Below are 22,066 nucleotides of genomic sequence, written 5' to 3'. Positions count from 1 at the left end.
TGAGGAGGGCGAAGCCCCCCTCCCCGCCCCCGCGGAGGAAGGGGCGAAGCTGCTGCGTGTCCGGCTGCGGTCGCCCCTTCCCCACGCAGCGGGACGGGCCCCGCGGCCCCGGGACCCCCCGGGCTGAGGCCGCGGCTCTGACGGCGGAGAGATGGAGGGGTCCGGTCGCGGCCCGTACCGGGGGGCGGGCGGGGGCGGTTTACGGCTCAGCAACCGCCCCGAGGGGCTTTTCCCAGCCCGGGCGGTACCAGGGAGCGCTGGCATCGCCGTCCGTGAGCGCCCGGCCGGAGGAGGAGGAGGAGGAAGGTCCCGGTGGTCCAAAGGCAGCCGGGACCCCCCCTGGGAACCGCGGGGCACCCCAGTGCAGCACCAGGCGGGGGCCCCGCTCTGCCGCCGGGAGGGACGGACCCGCGTAGGGGTGGGCGATTCCCGGGGCGGGGCGGGGGGCGCTGCGGCGGCCGCCCCGGACCCTCCCGTCGGGCTCCAGGACGGGGCGGGCGCCGACGGCGGGACCCTGCCCCCGCAGACGCCGGGCGGGGTCCGCAGCGCGGGGCGGGGGGGAGGACGGACACGCTGCCGGTCCGCCCGCCTGCCGCCCCCGCCCCCGGCCCGCCCCGGCGGGGCGCAGAGCGGCGGGGCCGGTGCCGGGGCGCATGGCGGGGCTGCGGGCGCTCTGGCTGCTGGCGGCGGCGGCGCTGGGCGCGGCGGGGGGGCACCCGCAGCCCTGCCGCGTCCTGGCCCGCACCGGCCCCGCCGTGCGCCTCGGGGCGCTGCTGCCGCCCGCCGCCCCCGGCCGCGCCCGGCTCCGCGCCGCGCTGGTGAGAGCCGCCGGTGCCGGTAGCGGCCCCGGTGGGGGACGCGGCGCCGGGGGGGCGGCGGCGCTGCCCTACAACCTCAGCCTGGAAGTGGTGGCGGGCGCCCCGGCGGCCCGGGACCCCGGCTCGCTGGCGCGGTGGCTGTGCGGGGCGCTGGTGGTGCGCGGCGTGGCCGCCGTCCTGGCTCTGCCCCGCTCCCGGCGGGAGCTGCTCCAGCTCGACTTCCTCGCCGCCGCCCTGCAGATCCCCTTCGTCAGCCTCCTCGACACCCGCGGGCCGCTGCCCTTCCGAGCGCAGGTAAGACCCGCACCGGCGGCGCCCGCTCCCGCACCGGCCGCCCGCACCTCGCCGCCGGGGGCCGGGGCCGCCGGGGCGCAGCGCTCCGTCCCTGCGCGCCGCGCCGGCTCCGTCCCTCCTCCGTCCTTCCTCCCGTCCCGACTCCGTCCCTCCTCCGTCCTTGCTCCCATCCCCGCTCCATCCCCGCTCTGACCCTAATCCTCATCCCAGCTCTGTCCCGGGGGTCCTCTTCCCGGCTCCCCTCCCGACTCCATCCCGATCGCCATCCCGGCTCCAATCCTGGCTCTATTCCAGCCTCTCATCCTCGCTGCATCCCGATTCCCTCCCAGCTCCATCCCGGCTCTATCCTGGCTCCATCCCTGCTCCCATCTCGGCCGCATCCCACCCCTGTTCCCAGCTCCATCCCGGCTCTATCCTGACCCCCATCCTGGGTGTATCCCAGCCTCATCCCGCGCCCCACCCTGGCTCTATGCCGATCCCCATCGCAGCTCTATCCCAGTCCCCTCCTTGTCCCCATTCCAGCCCCATCCTGGCTCCATCCCAGCTCTATTCCTGCCCCCATCTCATCTCTCTCCTGGCCCCCTGCCTGGCTCTATCCCAACCCCATCCCGGCTCCCACTCCAAGGGAACTCCCCTGGCTCCTCCAGCAGTCCCTTGCCCCCCAGTCCTGGCCCTGGTCAGGCCCCAGAAGGGCTCCAGGGACATGCCCTGGTACTGGATCACTGCAGTCCCCTGTGCTGCCCAGTTCAGCCTCGCTGTCCCAGCAGTGACGTATTTACATTTCGCAGCCCAAACGCTGCCAAGCCGAAACCTGTCCCAGCCCAATGTCCTTGGGGCTCCATTTGTCCCTCTCCCTTCCCTCGGTCGGTTCCTTCCAGGGACAGACCCCCTCCGTACCGCATTTGGGCCCCTCCATGTGTGCTGACCCCGGGCTGCTCCTGGGCGGAGGTGGCACCTCTCCGGGCACACGGCAGCACCATGCTGGCCCCCGTCCCACCAGCCTCTCCCCAGGGATCCCCAGGCAGGTGGCGAAGCCCCGCAGGCTGTGCCACCCCCCACGCGCCCTCGCCTGCTGCCTGGCCAGCGGCTCATCCTTGGAGCTGCGGGGAGCTGGGGCAGCGCCTGGCTGGGAGCGTGAGACCCTTGTGCCCGTGGGCGGGGGGATGCACAACCCGCTGCTCCAGTGGGCACAAACCCTCTCCCCTGCCCAGCCGGGGGATCCCATGGGGTCTCCTCCCCAGGGCTCTCCCTTTGGTCCCTGGGCATCCCTCTGGCTCATGAGTGGGTGCACGGCCGGTGCTGGGTGGGCAGCCGGGTGGGGACCATCTCCCCAAGCTGTAGTGGGGCTGGGAACGGGCCGGGAGCACTGGGTGGCTGCAGGGTGGGAGGGACAGGGCAGCTGAGCCGAGGGCTGGTGGGACCCTGCCTGCTGCTGCCGCCGGGCTCTTCCCATGGGCAGGAGCAGGGCAGGGGGACAGCCACAACTCCTGTGTGTCGGCAGAGCCCTTTCCACTTCCACATGGACCGGCAGAGCTCGCTGGAGACGCTGGTGGACGTGCTGGTGAGCATCCTGCAGGCCAATGACTGGCAGGAGACCAACCTGGTGCTCTGCCACCCCTGGGACGTCTCTGGCTTCCTCAGCCTCTGGGCCCACCGCTCCCAGCTCTTCCTCCGCACCATCCTGGACCTCGGCTACCTGGACGAGCCCGGGGCCACCCGCTACCTCCAGCAGCACGGGGAGCACCTTAGGGCCCTCTCCAGCCCTGTGCTGGTGCTGGGCTGCGACCTGCGGCGCGCTCGGCTCATCTTCCAAGTGGCCGAGGAGTTGGGGCTGCTGCCCCAGGAGATCCACTGGGTGCTGGGCTCCCCGCTCAGCGCTGGCGAGCTGCAGACTGAGGGGCTGCCCCTGGGGCTGCTGGCCTACGGGGAGGTCAACCGGCCGCCGCTGGAGCTTTTCATCCAGGACGCGGTGGAGCTGGTGTCCCGGGCCATCGCCAGCGCCGCCCGCGTCCGCCCCGACCTGGCTCTCCTGCAGACGATGGTGAACTGCAACGACAGGCGCCGGGCGGGCGGCGAGTCCTCGGGGCTCTTCCTCTCCCGGTAAGGGAGATGCTGTGGGTGCCCCTTTCCCCCCCGCCCCGGGGTGGGGTGAGGGCAGAGCTGGGGGGACCCAGGGCTCAGTGCGCAGAGCCCGGTGCCCTCCCTGGGGTGTGCAGCTGCTGCCGTGGGGCTCAGTTCCCCCTGGGATGCGATTTGTGCCGGCTGCACGGGGCGGGGGGGGACACGTGTCACTTCAGATCTCCCTAATGCTGCCCGAGCACTGTTGCTCTATAAATATTAATAACACTCGGCCCTGCCAGCACAGCGAGCTGCAGGGCAGCGGGGCCGCATCCTGCCGCTCCTCCCTGCCCTTGTCTGTGCCTGAGCCGGGCACGTCCTGCTCCCAGCCCCGTCCCTCGCTCCTCCCGGCCGCAGCCCCCAGAGCTGGTGACGCCGGAGCTGTGACACCCTCTCCCCTGCCAGGTTCCTGGCCAACACGTCCTTCCACGGCCGGACGGGGCCCGTGCGCGTGGAGAACGCGACGCTGGTGCGGCCAGAGCAGCAGTACCACGTGTGGAGCCTGCGGCGGGACTCGCGGGGGGACCCCACCTGGGTGACGGTGGGCACCTGGCGGCACGGCAAGCTGGAGCTGGAGGAGGGCGCGTGGCAGAGCCACGGGCAGCGCAAGAACCCCGGCGAGGGGGCCGGGGGAGCCCGCGTGAGGCTGCGGGTGGTGACGCTGGTGGAGCACCCCTTCGTCTTCACCAGGGAGGCAGATGAGGACGGGAGCTGCCCGGCCGGACAGCTCTGCCTGGACCCCGGCACCAACGACTCGGCCGTGCTGGACGCCCTCTTCGAGGAGCTCGGCGCCGACAACGGCTCGGTGCCGCGGGCGTACAAGAAGTGCTGCTACGGGTACTGCATCGACCTGCTGGAGAAGCTGGCCGAGGACGTGCCCTTTGACTTTGAGCTCTACATCGTGGGCGATGGGAAATACGGGGCCTGGAAAAACGGGCACTGGACGGGGCTGGTGGGGGACCTGCTCAGCGGCACGGCCCACATGGCCGTCACCTCCTTCAGCATCAACTCGGCACGGAGCAAAGTCATCGACTTCACCAGCCCCTTCTTCTCCACCAGCCTGGGCATCCTGGTGAGGACGAAGGACACGGCGTCGCCTATCGGGGCCTTCATGTGGCCCTTGCACTGGACCATGTGGGTGGGCATCTTCGTCGCCCTGCACATGACAGCACTCTTCCTCACCCTGTACGAGTGGAAGAGCCCCTACGGCATGACCCCCCATGGCCGCAACCGCATGAAGATCTTCTCCTACTCCTCAGCCCTCAACCTCTGCTACGCCATCCTCTTTGGGCGCACTGTGTCCAGCAAGACCCCCAAGTGCTGCACCGGCCGCTTCCTCATGAACCTCTGGGCCATCTTTTGCCTCCTGGTGCTCTCCAGCTACACGGCCAACCTCGCGGCCGTCATGGTGGGGGACAAGACCTTCGAGGAGCTCTCAGGCATCCACGACCCAAAGGTAGGAGAGTGTCTGGGCTGCTTCAGCTGGGGTGAGACGGGGCTGAGGTCCGGGGGGGGTGGGGGGGTGGGGGGGGTGTCTGTCCTTCTTGCTGCACTTTCACACTGGGATGAGTGTGAAAGGTCTCCCCATCCCCAGTCTTGCAGCACGGCCCCTCCTGAGGCTGCGGGGGTCTCCCCAGGCCCCCCAGAAGCTTTGTGTGGCCCCTGCCCTGGTGTTTAATCCTGGCCTCAACCCCAAAGCAGGGGGAGAGGTGGGCTTGGGTTCGCGCTGTGGCTGAGCTCAGGGCTCTTTGCCAGATGCCCCGTGAGAGCTGCTGCATCTCCACGGGCTGCCCAGACACCCCCCCCCCCCCCCCCCCCGGGGCTGTACATGCTCAGGGCTTGGGGACGTGACCCCAGGGAGCCGGGGGCTGTTCCCGCCCGGGCTGGGGGTACTGATGCTCTGGTGCCTCCTTCCAGCTGCATCACCCCTCGCAGGGCTTCCGCTTCGGCACCGTGTGGGAGAGCAGCGCCGAGGAGTACATCAAGAAGAGCTTCCCCGAGATGCACGAGTACATGCGGCGCTACAACGTCCCCACCACCCCCGCCGGCGTCACCATGCTCAAGTGAGGGACGGGGAGGGCATTGGGGGGGGGTGGGGGGGTGGTGTTCCCCTCCTTTTACCCCTCCCAGGGCAGGTTTTGCCCTGGCCCTGCAGTCTGTGCACCCTCCTCTTGCACACACACGTCCCCCCGCAATCCCGGGGAGAGGTGTCAGGTGAGGGGGACCCCGGGAAGTGTGTGTGTGTGGGGGAGCAGTCCCCTCCCTAAGGGTCCCCCTGTGTTGGTGCAGGACGGAGCCCCCCAAGCTCAACGCCTTCATCATGGACAAGTCGCTGCTGGACTACGAGGTCTCCATCGACTCCGACTGCAAACTGCTCACCGTGGGGAAACCCTTCGCCATTGAAGGTTTGGGGGGGGGGCTGCAGTGGGGGGAGGGGGGGGGGGAAGACACATGTGTGCTCTGTGTGTGTGTGTGTGTCTATGCACACGCGTGTGCTCTGGCTGGGGCCATGCCCTGCCATGGCCATGCAGGGCAGGGAGGTTGCCCACCCCATGGTGGGTGCTGGGGGCTGTGAGGCGCCCCCCGCCCCCCCCAGCAATGCTGCTCTCTCCCCCCCCCACCCCGCCGGGGCCAGGCTACGGCATCGGCCTCCCCCAGAACTCGCCGCTGACCTCCAACATCTCCGAGTTCATCAGCCGCTACAAGTCGGCCGGGTTCATCGACCTCCTGCACGACAAGTGGTACAAGATGGTGCCCTGCGGCAAGCGCGTCTTCGCCGTCACAGAGGTGCGGGCGGCCGGGCCCTCGGCTTGGGGGGGCTCTAGGGGGGGTCTGACACCCCCCCCCAGGCACACACAGACCCTGGCCGACACCCCCGCCGTCTCCCCGCAGACCCTGCAGATGGGCATCTACCACTTCTCGGGGCTCTTCGTGCTGCTCTGCATCGGGCTCAGCGGCTCCCTGCTCACCTCGCTGGGCGAGCACGTCTTCTACCGCCTCGTCCTGCCCCGCATCAAGCGCAAGAAGAAATTCAACTACTGGCTGCACACGAGCCAGGTTTGGAACGGGCCCACCCAGCGCCCAAAAGACCCCCCTGCACTGCTCCCCCTTCCCTTGCACAGCCTCTGCCCTCCTCCAGCCCTGCACCGTCACCCCCTGGACCATCACCCTCCGTCTCACCCTTCCCTTGTTCCCCACAGAAAATCCACCGGGCTCTGAACACGGGCACGGAGGAGCAGAGGAGCCAGCAGCTGAGCTTGGAGCAGAGGTACGGCTGGGGCTGGGCACCTGCCCCCCTCTCCTCCTCCTCCCCGTGGGCACCCACCGTCCCGGGAGGGACGTCCCAGCCACCGGCTCCCACCTCAACCCTTCTCCCCTTCCCCAAAAGGGGAGGCCTCCAGCCGAGGCAGGCGCCGGCACCGGGGCAGCCCTGGAGCGCCCTGCGGAAGGAGCCACGACGGGTGCGCTTCCAGCTGGACAAAGCCCCCCCCGAGGGCGAGGGGTCCCTGCGGCACCCCGGGAACGGGCGGGCGCTGCAGCCCCCGGACAGGGCGGCCGGCGAGAGCGAGCTCCGGGAGCTGGAGGAGAAGATCCAGGAGATGCGGGACCAGCTGCGCGCGGCCCTGGTGAGGAAGAGCGAGCTGGTGGCCATGCTGGGCACGGCGAAGGCCACGGCGGAGCCGCGGGAGGAAAGGTGACGTGGGGTGGGGTGGCCAGGAAGGGGGCAGGCAGACCCCCAAACACCCCTGGTCGGGCTGCTCCGGGCAGGGTGGACCCCACCAGCCGCTCCCTCGGTCGGAGCGGGAGCAAAGAGATGAGGGACGGGGGGGAAAAGGGCCCTTGGGGTGGGAGGGTGGAGGGGGGGGATGTCCCGGGGCTGCCTCCCTTCCCCTGCTCTGGGGCGTTCTCTCTTCCTCACCTTCCTCCCGCTGGCGACAGGGGGTTCAAACTGCAGCCAGCGGCGTGGGCTGAGGGGGTTTATTTGGGGGAGGGCGAGACGAGAGGCCGCTGCAGAACCAGGACCAACTGCCGCGCTCCTGCTGGCGGCCCCTCAGCGACGCCGGTTTTAAACCGTGTAAATAAAGACGATGGAGGAAAAGGCTGCGGTTCCTCACCCAGCTGCTCCCTAACCGCAGCAAGGCCTGGGGCCAGGGTAACCCGTCCCCTCCGTCCTCCGCAGGCACCGCTCAGCCCCGCCGCAGGCCAGCAGTGACTAGGAGGAGGAGGAGGAGGAAGGTGAGTAGCCCTCGTCCCACACTGAGGTGGCAGCAGGACAGGCCCACACCCCACCTCCCGTCCGGGAGAGCCCACTCTGGGGCAGCAGAGCCGGGCTGGGCCCCAGAGCCACCTCAAAGCAGAAACGGAGTCTTCCTCAGGCGGATGGCGAGGTGGGCGTCAACTGGTGCCAGCCTGGCCCTCAGCCCGCAGGGGAACGAATAACCCACGGGGGAACGAATAACCCACGGCCCGGCCGCGGGCACCTACGGGCGCTGCAGAAGGACCGGGGCGAGGGCACAGCAGCGACCTTCCCTCCCCGCAGCCTCGCCCCTGGCACGAAGGGGCTGCCCAGCACCGGCGAGCACGGCCGTGACGGGGACCCGTGCTCAGCCCCCTGCCCTGCCACCGCCCCTCCGAGCGCAGCGGGGCAGGCGCTGGCACCCCAGGAGGGCGGCGGGGGCAGCTGAAGTCCCGCTGGGCCTGCAGCCGCCCCCCAGGATACCCCTCCTCGGCAGGAGCCCAGCACAACTGCTCGCAGGACGCCACAGCAGCTGTTAGAGAGAATATTTATTATATACAAACACATTTTGTACATTAATTAAATAGAATGAACTCTACTCTTCATTCGTCAGATCATTTGGTTTGTTTCCCCCCCCTTCCCCTCCCACCCACCCGCTCCTCTGAAAAGCCCACGGCTGCCCCTGGCTCTGCCCACCCACCCCCACGCCGGGGGCAGGAGCTGGTCACCAACGAGGCCCCTTCCCAGGACGGCTGCGGGTGGATCCGACCCGCTGGTCACAAGCCTCCCCCCTTCCCCAGAGCAACACCCAGGGCTGCTGGAGACAAAAAGAACGAAAGACAAAAGCAAAAAGCGGGTGCACCCAGGTGGGAAATGCAGAGAAAGTGAAGCGGGGGGCTGCAAGCCCCCCCCGGTGCTGACAGGGAAACCCCCTCCTGCTGGGGGATGCCGCAACGCGGACGAGAGCCCACCGAGGGACAGGGACTCCACGGGCGCTGCTCAGGTGCGGGGGCCGAGGCTGAACTCGGGGACCCCTCAGCGACCCGGCTCCCCCCAGAGACCAAAGCACCCCCCGCGTCACCCCCCAGTGCCGCCCTCCCCGAGCCCCTCTCAGCCCTGCACCCACACGCACTCCCGTGTCCCTCCGCTCTGCCTACGGGCACAAACTCTCCTTCCAGCCCGTCCCAGCCCCACGGCAGAGGGGTCGGGCACCGCCGGCTTCGCCTCGGCTGCCAGGGAAATGAGGAGAAATGAGCTGAAATCTCTCGGCTTTGGGGTTTTGGTTCTGCCTGAAACCATCTCATGCAGCAGTTCAGCCAGCGCAGAGCCGACCCCTCCCCTGGGACGGGGCTGATCTTGAAAGCGATCGTGTCCCACGGAAGGGACAAGGCACTGAAAAGCCACCTACGTCACCCCCAGCGGCAGGTGCCAAAAGCAGAGCTGCAGGGAGGCAGAGCTGCTGCCCTCCTCCTCCTCCCGAACGCCTCGCCAGCCACGGACACCAGCGCAGCGCCCAGCAGACAGGCTGGAGGCCAGCTGCCTGTGCGGGAGCTGCCCCTTCACGCTGGTCACACACCTCTAGAGGCCCAATTCCCAAATCCTCCTCGCAGAGGTCACAGCAGCAGATGGGACAGCGCTTCGCCGGGGCCGAGCAGCAGGGGAAGCGCTGCCACCGCTCCCGAGCCCGGCCAAACCCGGCTCTCCCGGGCTGGAAGCTCCGATCTGGACGCAGCAGCTGCTGCCCCCAAAACCGACCGACCGAGGGGGGCTCAAGGGCGCAGCAAAGGCGGCTGAACGGCAGCTTCTGCGTCGGTTATCGCCCAGCTTTGCCCCGGCGCGAGCAGAGCTCGTGTCTGGGGAAGGTCTTAAGCTCCGATTCCCCTGAAGGAGAAGGGAAGTTTAAGCAGGTTTCTCCTGGGCTTTCTGTGGCTCTCCCAAGGGGTCTGAAAACGCTCTCCCTGCTCAGCTGCCACACACACACACGGCCTGTCCCAAACCAGCTCATGCCTGTGAGCGGCGCCCGGGCTGCCAAGGGGACGGGAGGGGGGGACGGACAAGGGGGAGCTGGGGGAGGGAGGGACCGCAGGGCTCGAGTGGGCAGACCCTCCCCTGCAGCCTCGCAGGGAGACAAGCCTTGTCCCTCCCTCCCTCCCGGCAGCCCCCTGCCCCCCCCAAGCGCTGCCTCTCGCCCACCAAGCTGGCCGCAGCGCCCCTCCTCCGTCCCAGCTGCTCTGCCTCCGCCCAGAGGAATTCACGGGTTAAGGATGATGGTGAAGAAGTGAGAAACAGTAACAAACGAAATCCAAACGCCGTCCTGGCAGTCCAGAATGACAGGAGCAGGGGCTCAAGACAGGCTCCGCGGGTCTGGCTCCGAGCAGGGGTGGCAGCCGAGCGCGTTACCTGCCGGTGCCGGGCAAGGGCTGCCGTCCCCCCGGTCCCCAAGAGCGCGCCCCGACCGTCTGTCCTGAGCAGCGTCCTCCGCCCAGGCCGGAGGGGTCTCTGCCACGCAGTCCTTGCCCCCAGGCTCTGCTCGGCTGCCTGAGCCCTCGGCAGCCTCAGTCTGCTCGGGAAGGGGGGCGCTGGGGACGGAGGCCCCCTCCTCCTGCAGCGGGACGAGGGGCGCCGCCGGGGCTGCCTCTGCGGCGGGGGGAGCACCTGCTGCAGCCACCACGGACGTTGAAGTGACCTCGATGGTGATGGAGCCCACGGCCGTCTCCGGGTGGTCGCTGCTGACCCTGATGCGGGCAACCAGGCCGGAGGCAGCGTCCGGCGGGCTCCCGTTGGCCACGGCTTCGTGCACCATGGCCGGCTCCAGGAGGGTGGAGCTCAGGTCGGAGAGAAACGAGGCTTCGGTGACGATGGCGGCCGTCTCGGCTACCCAGTTCAGATCGCTGCCCACGGAAGCCGCCGTGGCGGCGGCGATGACGCTGGAGGCCTCGCTGGGAGTCAGGGCGGCCGGGCCGCCGCTCTCCCCGGAGGGTCCGGCGGGCAGGTGGGGGCGGCGGGTCCCCCCGTCGACGGGGGCAGCTGTAGTGTTGTTGTTCAGGTTGTCCTGCAGCGTCGTCTGAGTGCCCTGGCCCACCTGCTGGTTCTGCAGCAGCATCTCCTGGATCCTGATCTGCTGCAGAATGGCCGGCAGCTCGTAGTGATGGAAGAAGTAAATCATCGAGTGCTGGAGAAGGCAAAGGGAAAGGGGTCACTTCGCTGGGCCCGGGCTGCGAGCCCAGACACACCTTAGAAAACCAGGCTTCCCTCTTGCTGCAGGGACAGCGACTGCAGAATTGGGCCAATTATCTGAAATTTTGGAAAGATTTATCCCTTCTACTACAATTCCTGAAAGTGGCTTTTACGGTTTTGCTCTGAAGACGGGCAGTGGAGTACAACCCCCCTTCGCTTTTGCAGGCTGAGAACAAGAAGGGTGAAGGCATTTCTCTGGCCCAGCCTCAGTTCCCCGCCTCCAGCCCGCAGCAGAGACGGGGGCAGGTCACAGCCAGAGACACACAAAGGCTTTGCTTGACCCAGGACACTGGCGACATCAACCTGGAGCTGGCCTGGCCAGCCCCTGCACTGCTCAGACCCGACCAACTCCTCAGCCTCTGCACAGGAGAGCCTCCGGGGGGTTTCTCCCAGAAAGATGGGATAGAAATCCTGCCCTCACCCCTTCCAAACCTCACGTGACATCAGCCGATCGTCACTTGCGTGGCTGGATCTGAGCCAGGGACCAAAAAGTCCCGCTGCTGGACAGCCTCCTGCTGCTCCTTTTCCAAACCAGGGATCATTTCAACCTCTTCTATAAATAAACTGCTGCTCAAACCCAGCTTGACAAGAGGTTTGATAAAGCCCCAAAAGCAGCTGATTGCCTTTGCTTCGCTCCCACTGGCCCTGCTGTTAGCCAGCAGCGCAACCGCTTGAACCGCAGGCAGCCAGACCCCCCCGGGGCACACGGAACCGCCAGGACCGAGCTCACGTGACGGCACCTGCCCCCACGCCGCCGGATGCACCAACACGCAGCCGAACGGCAACCACTCACCTGGATGAAGAGCCACGAGGTGACGAGAGCCAGGCTGCTGTACTGCCCGTTGAATCGGTAGTGGTAAGCGTAGAAGGCAAAGTGGTACAGGTAGAAGAACCTGGGCACAAGAGCAACACCAGGCTACGTCCGTGGGCAGCACAAAGGCAAGTTTCTTTCTGCCCCTCACTCCGTTGGGAGCTGGGGCACTCTGCACGGGGCGGCGCAGGCTCATCAGAACGGCCTCGCGATGAACGGGCCCTCAACGGGGCCAAACACAGGGCAGGCAAAGGACGGAGGCGATTCTGGAGACCCAGGCACGAGGCCCAAAGTGGAAGCGACTGCACTGCGGGCCCATGACGTGCGGGGCAGCTCCCACGGAGACGCATGGGAGCTCTCGGGAGCAGGACCCCCCGCCCCACCTGGGCAGGACCCGAAGCTTTGTCCCGCCAGAGACCGGGACACGCGGCGAGAAGGTGCAACGCGGGCACGAGGTCCCGGCCAGCTCTTACCTGAGCCAGTGCCTCTTGCTGGTGTTGGTGTGGCAGCAGATAGCGTCGTACTGGTCGGCCAGCCACACGATGAGGATGATGTAGAACGCGGTTGTGGTGTCGTTGAAGAACTCCGACATAATGGCCTCCATACCTAGAGGACAGCGGGTGCCCGACATCAGGGTGGTGGCAGCGGCCTTCCCGAACGGGCAGGCGAGGGAACCCCCCGACGCGTCGGAGCTGGGGCTGAGCGACCGCGCAGCAAAGCCCCCGCAGGAGGAACCAGCGGCTACGGGCAAACGCGCTTCACTGCTGACGGCAGCCACTGCGCAGGTTTCGGGTTTTGGGGGGGTTTTGTTGCTCGCTTTTCAAATCCAAACTGTGCTCACGCAACGTGGCCACAGGCAGCGTGAGTCTGAAACGAACCAGGGGCAGCCAAAGCTCCGGTTTATGGGATTTCCACACGACCTGCTTTTCCAGGGACCCAGAAGGACAACGCAGCTCACTGTGCCACCGAATTCCAGAGCCTTCCCCCTTGTGCCGAGCAGACGCACTGAGCGCCTGCCACGGCCAGGCCACAACAGGGAACGGGGCTTTCCCTGGCTCCCGGAGGGACTCGCTGCACACGGGCAAGCGGCGAGCTCGGTCCTTACCCACGAGAGCCAGGATGACGGTGAGGAGGGGAGCCGCGGGGAACGCGATCGTCATGTTCATTTCCAGCATCTGTAACAGGTCGACTGCGGGAAGGAAAACACGCCGTGACCCAAAGGGGCCTCGGAACCCCCCGGCCCCACACGACTCCCCATTCAGAGCACCCCAACATGCGCTGAAGTCCACACTCCCGAGCCCTCCGTCCCTGATGCTTGTCAAGAGACAGAACAGCGCCCGCCAGCGCGGTGACAGGCGCAGGGGGAGGTATTCCCTGGGCAGCTGCCTAAGGGACCCTCCTAAAGAAGCGCACGCACGACGGGCGGCGCTGGAGCGGGCACAGGGTCCAGCACACCCCGAATCCCTCGGGAGAGTCCTTACCGATGAAGACAAAGATCTGATGGTGCGAGTAACGCAACAGCATCGAAACGGAGAGAGTCTGAAAGGGGAGAACAGAAGCCAGCGTCAGAGCCACGCGTGTCCGGGGACGTCCCGCCTGCGGAACGGCACGAGGGCAGAGGCCCGGCCGGGCGAGTTCGGACCCGCCACGCCGCGCACTCCCCGCGTTCGTTCGCTCGAGCTACGCAGAGCGACTTCCCAAAGAGTAATGAGGGCTTCACCAACAGCAATTAATCTGCGTATTACTGCAGCGAAATAGAGAGCAAGCCGTTCGTTTGTGAAGAGCCCGATTCTGAACCCAAAGGCCCAAAGCAATGGCACTTGGGGTTCTTCCCATCCCACATCTGTGCTCCTCCCACGGCTCGAGAGGCCTCCCCGAGCGCAGCCACCCAGCACGTGCGTCCTGCTCTCACTGCCCACGTCATCGCACCAGGAGCAGCACCAGGGGCCAGTCGGACACAAAGGGACACAGTCACCTGAGGGCTTAGTGACCACGTGGGCTCTTGTCTCCTACGTATCTGGAATCACCTCGGCCCACACCATCACAGGACACTCGGCTCTATCTCGATCACTCCAGCACAGAGTTGGGTTTGTTCTCAGGAGCCTCGGAGGACCCACTCCTGCACCCCACGCCCCGGCAGCACTTAGACAAGTGCCTCAACTGCACTTAGAGGCTCTCGGACGTCAATCTCCCTCTTGACAACCAAACCATCACTTCAAGCCATTTCAGCTCCTCTGTGCGTTTCACTGCGAGGGCTTTTGAGAACCCACGTTAAAAAAAAGTAAAACCCGACAGAGCAGAACCTCGTACTCCATCAGCTTCGCCGCAAAAGCGGACGAGAGCTCAGGCCTGGGCCGTTACATCAACCATGCGCTGCCCAGCGCCAGGCTCAGCGTCCAGGCTCTGCCCAGCTCCTGTCCACTTACAAATATGACCATGATGACAAAGGCCGCCAGATACGAAGTCCTCGCCATCCACATGCTGACGAAGCGGTAGTGCTCCCCCGACACCACGTTGCGAAGGAAACCTGGGGGAAAAAAAAAGAAACCAACACAAACCCACAAGCTCAGAACAAACTTCCAGCGCCTTCCAAAGGATTTAAAGCAAATCCACGGCAAGGCCTCCTCAGGGCAGCAACTCCCGTTGCGCCGCGCAGTAAGGCAGCAGGAAACCGCGTTCGCAGGCACCTCTGCCCCCTGCTTCTTCTGTTTTGTCCTGGGCAATAGCAGCCCTACGCAACACAGGGAACTGTTCCCTGCGTTGCAGATTGAGCCACAGTCAGAAGAGGATATTCAGGCGTCCATCGAAAAACATCAGCTGCTCTGCACAGCTGCTGAACGCGATTGCTCCCAGCCTTACCTTTGTTTTCTTCGTTTTCAGCTAAAGCTTTCACACTTGACATCAGGATGTCATCATAACCCAGGAACTCGTCCAGCAACAGGCGACTGAACCTGTCCCCGAAGCACTGATCCCTGGTAGGATCTAGAGAAGACAAGAAACCCCACTCAGACTGTTCCTACCTTAAGCCACGGAGGCGGCAAGGCCAGCACAGCGTCTTCTCCTCGCGCGGATGGACAGATCTGCCAGCAGACGCGCGTCTGCACACGCACCTTCGGCAGTCTGACTAAACTGGGCACGACTGGGAGGGAAAACATCACGCCCTGACAAATCCAGCCACGCTGGCAAAATGCTGATGTCCACCAGGCCTTAAGAGCGGCGTCGGGGCTGCCAGACCCTCCGCTGGCACAGACATAAAGGGAGTTTGCCCTCCAGGCTTGGGCTACCTCCCCAGGCTCACCCCAACTAATGGCCCAAAGAACCAAGTTCTGCTGAGGCTCAGAGGGGTCAGGCTGAGACGTTTGAGCCATCAGCTCAGCATGACACCGCTGGGCCCACCAGCCCCATCCACCCCCCTGCGGTGGAGGACACGCAAATGCCCCCCCGGGGCTCCGGGCACTGATGAAGGCTGTTCAGCTCCATCTCGGGGGGCTGGTACTGCACCGACCCGCTTGTAAAAATAACCCAAACCTGAGCACATCAAGCAGCATGGACACAAATAATTTTTCAGTAAATTACCAGGGTACTTATGAAGGATTTTGTCCAGCTGAATCGGAAAACCCAGGTCAGTTTAACACGGAAACTGCCCATTACCTACAGGGGATCACTGCTGGACACGCCAGCCCAGCTGCACTTCAGTCTGACCAGGAGTAAGTAGTGAAATCGGGTCGGATTGTCGGATTGCTGCGCTACCAGCTCATTACAGATCAATTAAGTTCACAGGCATGAGAAGGTTGGAGACCGTATTCCTGACTCGGACAGGTTTTAACGGAGCAAACGCCAGTCCAGGCAGACGGGCTGCTGGCGCTAGCAGGGCGCAGCGGCACGCCGAGACAGCGCCGCGCCGACCGGCTCAGCCTCGGCCCCGACACGGGCGCTGGGCTCTCGCCACGGGGCTCTAACTGCGCTGCTGCCGCCCCACGCTGAGCCCAGCCCCTCAGCACGGCGAGGCTCTGCCCCCCGCAGTGAGGACACTGCGCTGGACGCAAGGCGAGGGCTCGCTGGAACGGCCTCCACCATTTCACACCTCTCCTCGGGGGAAGGTACGACCTGCTAAAGCCACCCAGGCTCCCCAAGAGCCGTCCTGCGTGGAAAACGAGCGCCATCCGCTGTTATAAACAGCTGCCTCAAGACTAAAGAGGAAAGAGCGCGTAGGGATCGGTGCAGAGCACCTGCCCGGCCCTGCGCCAGCGAGGGCTGCCTCCCCCACTCACCCAGGGTCACCACCATGACGGGGATGCTGAGGCGCTGCCGGGTGCTCTGGGACAGGCGCAAGAACCCGTACTCCAAGGAGTACTCCACGATGTACTCCTCCTGCGGCCACACTGCAAGAGAGGGTGGGAAGGGAGGCTCAACTGCAGGGTCTGCAAACAATCGCCAAGAAAAAAATAGCACCCCTGGACTCCCTCCCCCCTTCCACGTCCTTGAAAAGAGAAGCACTTGCAAACACAGGCTCCAGGCTTCCTCCCATTAAAACCAAATCAATATGAATTCCTTGAAATTGCAGCCTGTTCCCCTGACTTCTGCTTTCTGCGTTGTTTAGGAAACAGCAGGAAAATAAACTTTACATCTGCTGAACGCCACGTAAACGCTCCACAGGGCGAGAGCGCTGCACTTCTCGGGAGACACAGGTCGCTGCTGCAATTACAAGTCTCAGAACTAAAGGCAGGAGCAATCACAGCTTTCCAAAAAGATGGTGGTGCCTGAAGTTTCCTTGATTTTTTTTTTTTCTTTTAAGTTCAAAATAGATGCTTTTTGCTACATCATCTCTGAAAGGACAAAACCTCCTGCTGAGTCGGAGCCAAGCAATTGAATCCCTGCTCTCCCGAACTGTCGCAGCGTATCTTGCACGAGGCAGGGGAGGCAGCCGTCAGGCATCTCACAACACAGCAAAAAAGTGAAAAGGACACCGTAACTTAAAAGAAACGTCCTGCCTCTCCTGACTTGCAGCGACACATCACTGACAGAAACGCCCACTTTACTCCCCTGCCTCTGGTCCCACCTCTTGGGCAGCACACACAGGCTGGGGGGTTTGTTTCACCTTTTGTTCCCGTTATAAACCAGCTGTAAGGACCAATGGAAACAACATGTTTAAATCTCCATAAAAGAATTACTTCCTCTGTATCAGAAAACGTTTTTCCACCGTCAAATATTCTGTCTAAACATCACATTTGGTATACTTACAGCACAGGAGACCTGGAAAAAACAAACAAACAATAAAACCAGGTGTTTGGGACCCAATTGAAACGAGGAATTTTTTCACTCCGCTGGGAAGCAGCACGACTCTCCCAGCACGCTGCTGGAGCATTGCCAACGCCCAGCAACCCAAGGCGCAGCCCAGCCGCGGGCACAGCGCTGTACGTGACTCGTACAGAACTTGGGCAACTGTCCATAAAGGTGTTGCAGCAAAAACATTCACTGCTCTCTAGTCTTACGTGACTTAATGATCTTAAATTCAGGACTAATGAGTTCTGGATCAGCATCAAGCAAAACCACTGCAAGACCAAGGGACCAGGGCCCTTGCAACATCCAGTCTCGCTCCTCCACGGCCACAACATCCAGTACTTCTGGAGAGCAAAGGATCCCAGTCTTCCAGGGACAAAAGCGTAGGTGAAAAAGGCAAATTAAATAAAAAATCCGACTGCCACGTTCCTCTTTTAACGTAAATATATTTTATCAGACTTCCTCCCCTAACCCCTAGCAACAGAAGTTTTCCAGCGCTGGAATTCCATTCTGAATCACGCAAAGCCGCTCAATCTCCCTCTGGAGCTCAGGAGACATTAGCAGCTTAGGTCGTGCTGGGACGAGGGGAGGGATGAAGCAGGACGATTTCCTGACCGACGCCGAACAGCGACGCTGCGTCTCACAACCCACCAAACCTCACTCGGGGGCTTTCAGGATCGAGTCACTGTTCCAGGCGCTGCTGTGGACTCGGGGACTCAAACCACAGCCCAAACCCTGACAACACAAGGAGGGACTCCTCCAGACCCCCAGGGGACAGCGAGCCACTCACAAGAGGGAGGTCACACTCCTCCGAGGTACGTGGCACCAGGCCCCGCAGACACACGACGCCAGCCCCGAGGCCCCGGCACGGCTCGCAGCCCGGCCGGCCCCAGCGCCCAGCCTCCCTCCCGCCGGCGGGAAGGGCTCGCTGCTGGCGCCGACACCGCTAACCGCAGGCGACCGCAGCAGGGAAGGCATTGCAGGTGACGGCACACGTGGCCGGAGGAGCCGGGAGGAACGGGACGTGCGGGGAAGGTGGCGGGGGCAGGGGAAGGGGAGAGCACCGAGCGCAGCGCGAGTTGTCTTTACCTGCTCTGGTTAGCATCTCAAACTCGGACACAGTCTCCCGCAGAGGCTGCATACCTTTAGTGGCTGCGTCACTAAACGAGAACTCCTGGCTTTCGTTGTGGGTCAGGGCCTCGGTGCTGCTCACCCGGGACGGCTTGAGGAACACCTTGGGCTCGATATCCAGCTCAAACTGTTGGAAAAACGTGGCGGGGAAAGTCACGTTCGCAGTTGCTTCAGCTCCCATCTTCCGTGCTCCCCCCGTGCCCCCAGGAGGGGCCACTTTCTCAGGCTTTAATTTCTATCTTGAACCCCCAGAGGCTAACGTGGAGGTTGAGGAAGAGCCAAGGAACTCCCTCCATTTCCAGGCGCCCCAGGGATCGCAGCGGGACCGAGAGGACTGCCCTAACAAACCTCTTCTCCCCGAACACCCAGGTTCCCGCCTCCTTTTGCGCACGCGGGAACGTGTCCTTACCTTGATAGAGCTGTTTTCAAACATATCCACAGTCATTTCCTCCTCTTCCTCCTCCTCTTCCTCAGCTGTGGACTCAACTACCATCCCTGGGAACTTGTCAACGCCACAGAATTGCAGGAAGATGGGGGCCCGGCTGGAGTTGCGCTGTATTTCCACCCGCAGGATGCCGTCGCGCGGCCATTTGTCTCGCACGTGCTCCAAGCAGTTAATGGGCGAGCGGGAGAAGGCGATGTGGATGTAAGCCAGGATGAAGAGCACGAAGAGAGCCTGCACACAGCACGAAACAACGCAGAGACCATCAGCCCAGCCAGCCCGGGCCTGTTTACAGACCCCCCCGTTTTAACCATCTCTTTGCCCGTGAAGACACTGGGCTAATCTGGACACACGGATTTGCAAGCGGACACGAGCTTTTCAGCCCCGGCGGTCCCGGCATCCTCCACAAAGCAGCCCAGAATCAGGCAATTTCAGCACTTCCCTGTCAACAGGGGAACACAGCGACGACAGCAGCAGGAACAATCTCCTCCTGCTCACGAGACCGGCGCAGCACACGCGTCCTGCTGAGAGCACAGGTCACACGCACGGGCCCCCGCGCCGTGCGAGCTCCTGCAAACCAACACTGCCCCCCAAAACACAGCACCGGCGTGCCGGGAGACTCCAAAGCACTGATGGAGTCGGAAACGCATCCGTGGCTTTCAGCCGTTCCCTCCTCAGCACAAAGTGTTTCCTGCTGAAGCCCGGAGAAGCCTGCCCAGCTGTGCACAGGCAGAGTAAAGCAAACCTCAACAAAAGACAACCTGCCACAAGGCAGGACAACCCAAACCCACGGCAGAACCCCCAGCTCCAGGTTCAGACCCACCGCTCGCCGCTGGGAGGTGTGGACTCTGCCAGGGCAGAGGCTGAGCTGGCCTGCGGGGCTGGGCTCAGGGAGCGTCACCGCTCCCTCGCCCCGGCTCACCCCAAGGAGCAGCTCTAAAGCCACAGCAGAACAAAGTGGACTCATAAAATCCGTTCCCTAGAGCAAAGATAGCAAACCTGGCACCGCGGTGCCCAACACCGTCCAAAGTCCACAGCTGAACGCCCCGAGCAACGCCGGCGCAGCCAGCGGCACAGCGGAGCCTCCGGCGCCGCCTTTCCCACCGCGCGAAGACGCTCGCTCCTCACGAAGCACCTGTCCCCCCACGCACCGTTCCTGACCTATTTGCTGTGAACAAACACCCTGGTAAACATCTCATCTGCAGAGGAGCTGCACGGGAAGACGCCAGGGAAGGTAAATCAGCACCACCTCCCTCATCGCAGGAGGAGCCGCCACGAAGCTGGCAAAGCCACGAGCCGTTTCAGGGCCCCGTGAACAGCCACGCGCAGGACCACAGTCTCGGACTTCACCCCCCACAGCGCCCTGCGCACAGAGCCGAGACCAGGCTGGAGGCCAGCTGGCTCCTGACCGTGCGGGCCGCTCTCCACAGGCACCCTGGGAGGCCTCTCGCTTCCTTGGGAGTGCTTTGATCAAGAGCAGACAGCAGCGAGACCTGCCACCACCCGACAGCCTCGCCGTTAGCACCATCCCTGGGCACTCCCCCTGTCTGCCTGAACACAGTTATACAACGGAACGAGGAGGAAAGAGATATATTAAAATCTTAAAACCCTGAACGCTTCCTGGGAGAGGAGAAAATGTATATGAGGCAAGCTGTCCTAAATGTTCTCTTGCTTTAAGCAGATGAATTTTAGAAACCCAGAGCAGAAGTGTGCTGTTGTGACCTGGCAAGCTCCTCTCCCCACTTCCCCTGACTAATTTCCCAGGCTGGCGCTGGTGGGATGTGTCCCCGTGCGCCCCGGAGCAGGATTTAACCTACGGGCAGTTCACCCGGCGGACACTGACAGGCCCCCCTGGGGGTCTCCGATCCTGCACCCGCACCAACGAGAAAGCGGGCGGGTTTCGCCTCCTGAGAGCGAGGTGTGACCCTGCGCCGCCCAGCTGGGGGTGCCAACCACTAAAAAGAAGTAGGGTTAAAATGGGGCTGTGCACTAGAGAAAGGCTCCAACAAAACACCAACAATCAAATACCTTAGGTATGCAACGTACCCAAAAAAAAGAGTGATTGCTTGGAAACAAAAGTCTTCCATGCCCACATCCTCAGACCTGACCCACCCCAGCCTGGCTGCCCACCGAGCTGGCTCTGTAATCTCCTTTTCATTTCCAAACCTGGTGTGGGGACCACCACGAGATCGTTACGACTCTCCACGTCTTTCTCACCAAAGAGCTCACTGTGGGCAGCCCAAACGCTGGCTGTGACCTTTGGCAGAGCCAAGCTTTTTTGAGTTTATAAGGAAATTTATGCCTTAGGGCCCAAGCACAGGCTAAGAAGTGTCCGCTCCTCCCCGTAACGCTGCCCCTCACCTTGAGGAGGACGAAGAACTCGAAGACGCGGCGGAAGGAAGGTGGGAAGAGGCGAGCGTAGGTCACTGCCATCTTGAAGAAGAGCGCGTGGAAGAGGCGATCACGCACATTGATCAAGGGGTTCTGGTTGAGGTTGGGATTGCGGACGCCCCGGTTGTTGCCCGCGGCAGCCCCGCCGCCCCCGTTGTTGTTGGCCGGGTGGTGGTTGTTGGCGTTCGGCTGGTTCTCGGACATCCTGACGCCTGCGGCCGGCGGCCGAAGGGCGCTGGCGGCGCTGACCTGGGCCGGAGGAGCCGTTCCTCCTCCGCAGAGCGGGCTCGGGGCCGGGCGGCCGCTCCGGACGGGACGCGGAGGGTCAAGCGCTGCCTCCGAGGGGCCGGGGAGACGCCCCGCGCCGGGAGCTGCTGGGTGCGGGGCGCCGGGCGGGCCGGGCAGGCGCTGCCCCCGTCCCGTTCTCCTCAGGCCCGGTCTCCCCGGGCCCGACCCGGCCTCCTGCGCGCAGACGGCTCCCGAGCGGAGGGCGGGTCAGGCCTGGCGGAGCCCAGGCCAGGCTCCGGGGCTCAGCGGGCCGCTGCCTCGGCGGGGCCCGGGAGCGGCGCGGCCCGAGCAGGCCCAGCGGGGACGCGGCTGCTGGGCCGGCCCCGAGGCCATGGGGGGTCCGTCACCGGGGCGGCGCGGCCTGGCCCGGCCCGGAGCGCGGCGGGCGCCTCGGCTCTCCTGTCGCGGTGCGGTGCGGAGCGGCCCGGTCCCGTCCCCTCAGCGCCCCGCCGCCATCTTCCTCCGCCGGCACCAACGACGGCGGCAATGCGCCTGCGCGAGCACCGCCGGGGAACTCTGGGACGGTGGAGGACAACGGCCGGCCTCCGCCCCGCCCCGCGATGCAAAGTAGGAGCCCTCCCGCCATGCACCGCGCGCGGCCAGTCGCTCGGCGCGGCAGCTCAGCTGCCTAAACGCCGAAATTACTGAAAAAAAAAAAAAAAGGAAGATTTTGAGTATAAAAACGGACAAAAATTTCTGGGAGAGTGACACCGTGAGGAAAAGCGCTGGAATCTGGCGAGAGAGCACTCGCCATGATCTAAATAGTAGAATTTGATAGGGCTTCAAATAGAGTTTAAGCCGCAGAGCGATTCGTGCTCGCTTCGGCAGCACATATACTAAAATTGGAACGATACAGAGAAGATTAGCATGGCCCCTGCGCAAGGATGACACGCAAATTCGTGAAGCGTTCCATATTTTTTCGGAGCTGATCTCACCCCCCCCCCCCCCTCCGCACCCCGCGGGACCCTTGGGGTACCCCCAAGGCCCGAGCCCCGGAGGTGGGGGGGGCACCACCCACC

At 64.2% G+C, this 22,066-nt stretch overlaps 2 protein-coding genes and 1 non-coding gene across 3 annotated transcripts; 2 read left to right on the top strand and 1 right to left on the bottom strand.

The window, feature by feature from the left end:
* The first annotated feature begins 653 nt into the window (after nucleotides 1-653).
* On the top strand, nucleotides 654-9,352 carry GRIN3B (glutamate ionotropic receptor NMDA type subunit 3B). Its single transcript, XM_086477464.1, has 14 exons — nucleotides 654-1,112; nucleotides 2,614-3,212; nucleotides 3,636-4,686; nucleotides 5,148-5,293; nucleotides 5,520-5,635; nucleotides 5,866-6,017; nucleotides 6,123-6,287; nucleotides 6,431-6,498; nucleotides 6,619-6,924; nucleotides 6,999-7,075; nucleotides 7,411-7,466; nucleotides 7,607-7,817; nucleotides 8,268-8,470; nucleotides 9,050-9,352. Exons 1-14 carry the CDS (start codon nucleotides 654-656, stop codon nucleotides 9,350-9,352), a joined length of 3,912 nt encoding a protein of 1,303 aa, XP_086333590.1.
* Nucleotides 9,353-9,811: 459 nt separating this feature from the next.
* On the bottom strand, nucleotides 9,812-20,963 carry TMEM259 (transmembrane protein 259). Its single transcript, XM_086477462.1, has 11 exons — nucleotides 20,730-20,963; nucleotides 18,336-18,602; nucleotides 17,939-18,053; nucleotides 15,787-15,897; nucleotides 14,375-14,497; nucleotides 13,942-14,042; nucleotides 12,997-13,054; nucleotides 12,621-12,704; nucleotides 11,989-12,121; nucleotides 11,498-11,597; nucleotides 9,812-10,639 (listed from the first exon to the last, which is right to left on the bottom strand). Exons 1-11 carry the CDS (start codon nucleotides 20,961-20,963, stop codon nucleotides 9,812-9,814), a joined length of 2,154 nt encoding a protein of 717 aa, XP_086333588.1.
* An 896-nt stretch (nucleotides 20,964-21,859) lies between these two features.
* Nucleotides 21,860-21,966, top strand: LOC147413832 (U6 spliceosomal RNA). The gene has a single exon (XR_015184023.1). It is a non-coding gene; the product is annotated as a U6 spliceosomal RNA (small nuclear RNA).
* Nucleotides 21,967-22,066: the final 100 nt, after the last annotated feature.

The sequence above is a fragment of the Leptosomus discolor genome, chromosome 24 (genome assembly GCF_034619465.1).
Source record: "Leptosomus discolor isolate bLepDis1 chromosome 24, bLepDis1.hap2, whole genome shotgun sequence".
In the NCBI taxonomy this organism is placed as follows: Eukaryota; Metazoa; Chordata; class Aves; order Leptosomiformes; family Leptosomidae; genus Leptosomus; species Leptosomus discolor.
This window is presented reverse-complemented; position numbering and strand designations above follow the sequence as displayed.

Bases quoted from the DNA above. Each gene is read 5' to 3' on its own strand.
- GRIN3B (XM_086477464.1), top strand. From the start codon at position 654: ATGGCGGGGCTGCGGGCGCTCTGGCTGCTGGCGGCGGCGGCGCTGGGC. The intron at 6,499-6,618 runs GTACGGCTGGGG...CTTCCCCAAAAG, and splicing joins CAGCTGAGCTTGGAGCAGAG to GGGAGGCCTCCAGCCGAGGC. The intron at 7,818-8,267 runs GTGACGGGGACC...CCCCTTCCCCAG, and splicing joins CAGCACCGGCGAGCACGGCC to AGCAACACCCAGGGCTGCTG.
- TMEM259 (XM_086477462.1), bottom strand. From the start codon at position 20,963: ATGTCCGAGAACCAGCCGAACGCCAACAACCACCACCCGGCCAACAAC. The intron at 14,043-14,374 runs GTAAGGCTGGGA...TTTTTCCCCCAG, and splicing joins TGAAAACGAAGAAAACAAAG to GTTTCCTTCGCAACGTGGTG. The intron at 12,705-12,996 runs GTAAGGACTCTC...TCCTTCCCGCAG, and splicing joins TCAGATCTTTGTCTTCATCG to TCGACCTGTTACAGATGCTG.